The following is a 703-nucleotide window of genomic DNA, read 5'->3' on the forward strand; positions in this document are numbered from 1 at the left end:
ATGATGACCCATTTCGAAATGACACGCTTGCTCGCTTACTAGAAATATCACCTCCATCTACTTCTGATGCGAGGATGGCGCAGCAAGCCCAGGATTACATGGTGGCCTCCCTGGCGGTTTTGCAGAACCAGCATCTTTGGTGCCACACAACGAGTTGCTTTAAAAATTCTAGAGTTACCAAGAGTGATACCTACTGCAGACATCGCTTTCCTCGCTGTCCCGTACCAGGTACCAGTTTTCAATCGTCCGGGGTTGAGTTGAAACGGACTTTGGGTCATGAATTTATTAACGGGTTTAACTATGAGTTAATGGCCACGTTTAAGTGCAATCATGACATTCAAGTTCTTCTTGGTGGTATCGACACTACTGAGAGAATACACTACTGTTGCAAGTATATCGCCAAGCCACAGAAGCAATTGGAATCTCAGGTAGCAGTAGCAGTAGCTGCATTAAAGCGTCGGGAAGCTCGTGAAAATGCTGAACATACGACTACTGCGACGGGGGTAGACCGTTTAACTATGTCTCGGAGACGTGTTGCTGGGATGATCTACAACCTTACGAATCGACAAGAAATTGCCGGCCCGTTGGCTGCCTTATATCTATATCACGGATCATGTTGTTACTCGAGCGCTCGATGCGTATCTCTTCCTCTTGGAGATGTGGTGAGGCAGCTAATGGAATTGGAAAATTACAGTTGCAATTT

At 46.2% G+C, this 703-nt stretch overlaps 1 protein-coding gene across 1 annotated transcript; it reads left to right on the plus strand.

The window, feature by feature from the left end:
- Positions 1–308: 308 nt before the first annotated feature.
- On the plus strand, positions 309–516 carry PPTG_23023 (hypothetical protein; the record flags this gene model as incomplete). The annotated part of the gene is made up of 2 exons (XM_008907994.1): positions 309–428; positions 508–516. The coding sequence occupies 2 exons, from the start codon at positions 309–311 to the stop codon at positions 514–516; spliced, it is 129 nt and encodes a 42-aa protein (XP_008906242.1).
- Positions 517–703: the final 187 nt, after the last annotated feature.

Source organism: Phytophthora parasitica (genome assembly GCF_000247585.1).
Source record: "Phytophthora parasitica INRA-310 unplaced genomic scaffold supercont2.28, whole genome shotgun sequence".
Taxonomy (NCBI): Eukaryota; Oomycota; class Peronosporomycetes; order Peronosporales; family Peronosporaceae; genus Phytophthora; species Phytophthora nicotianae.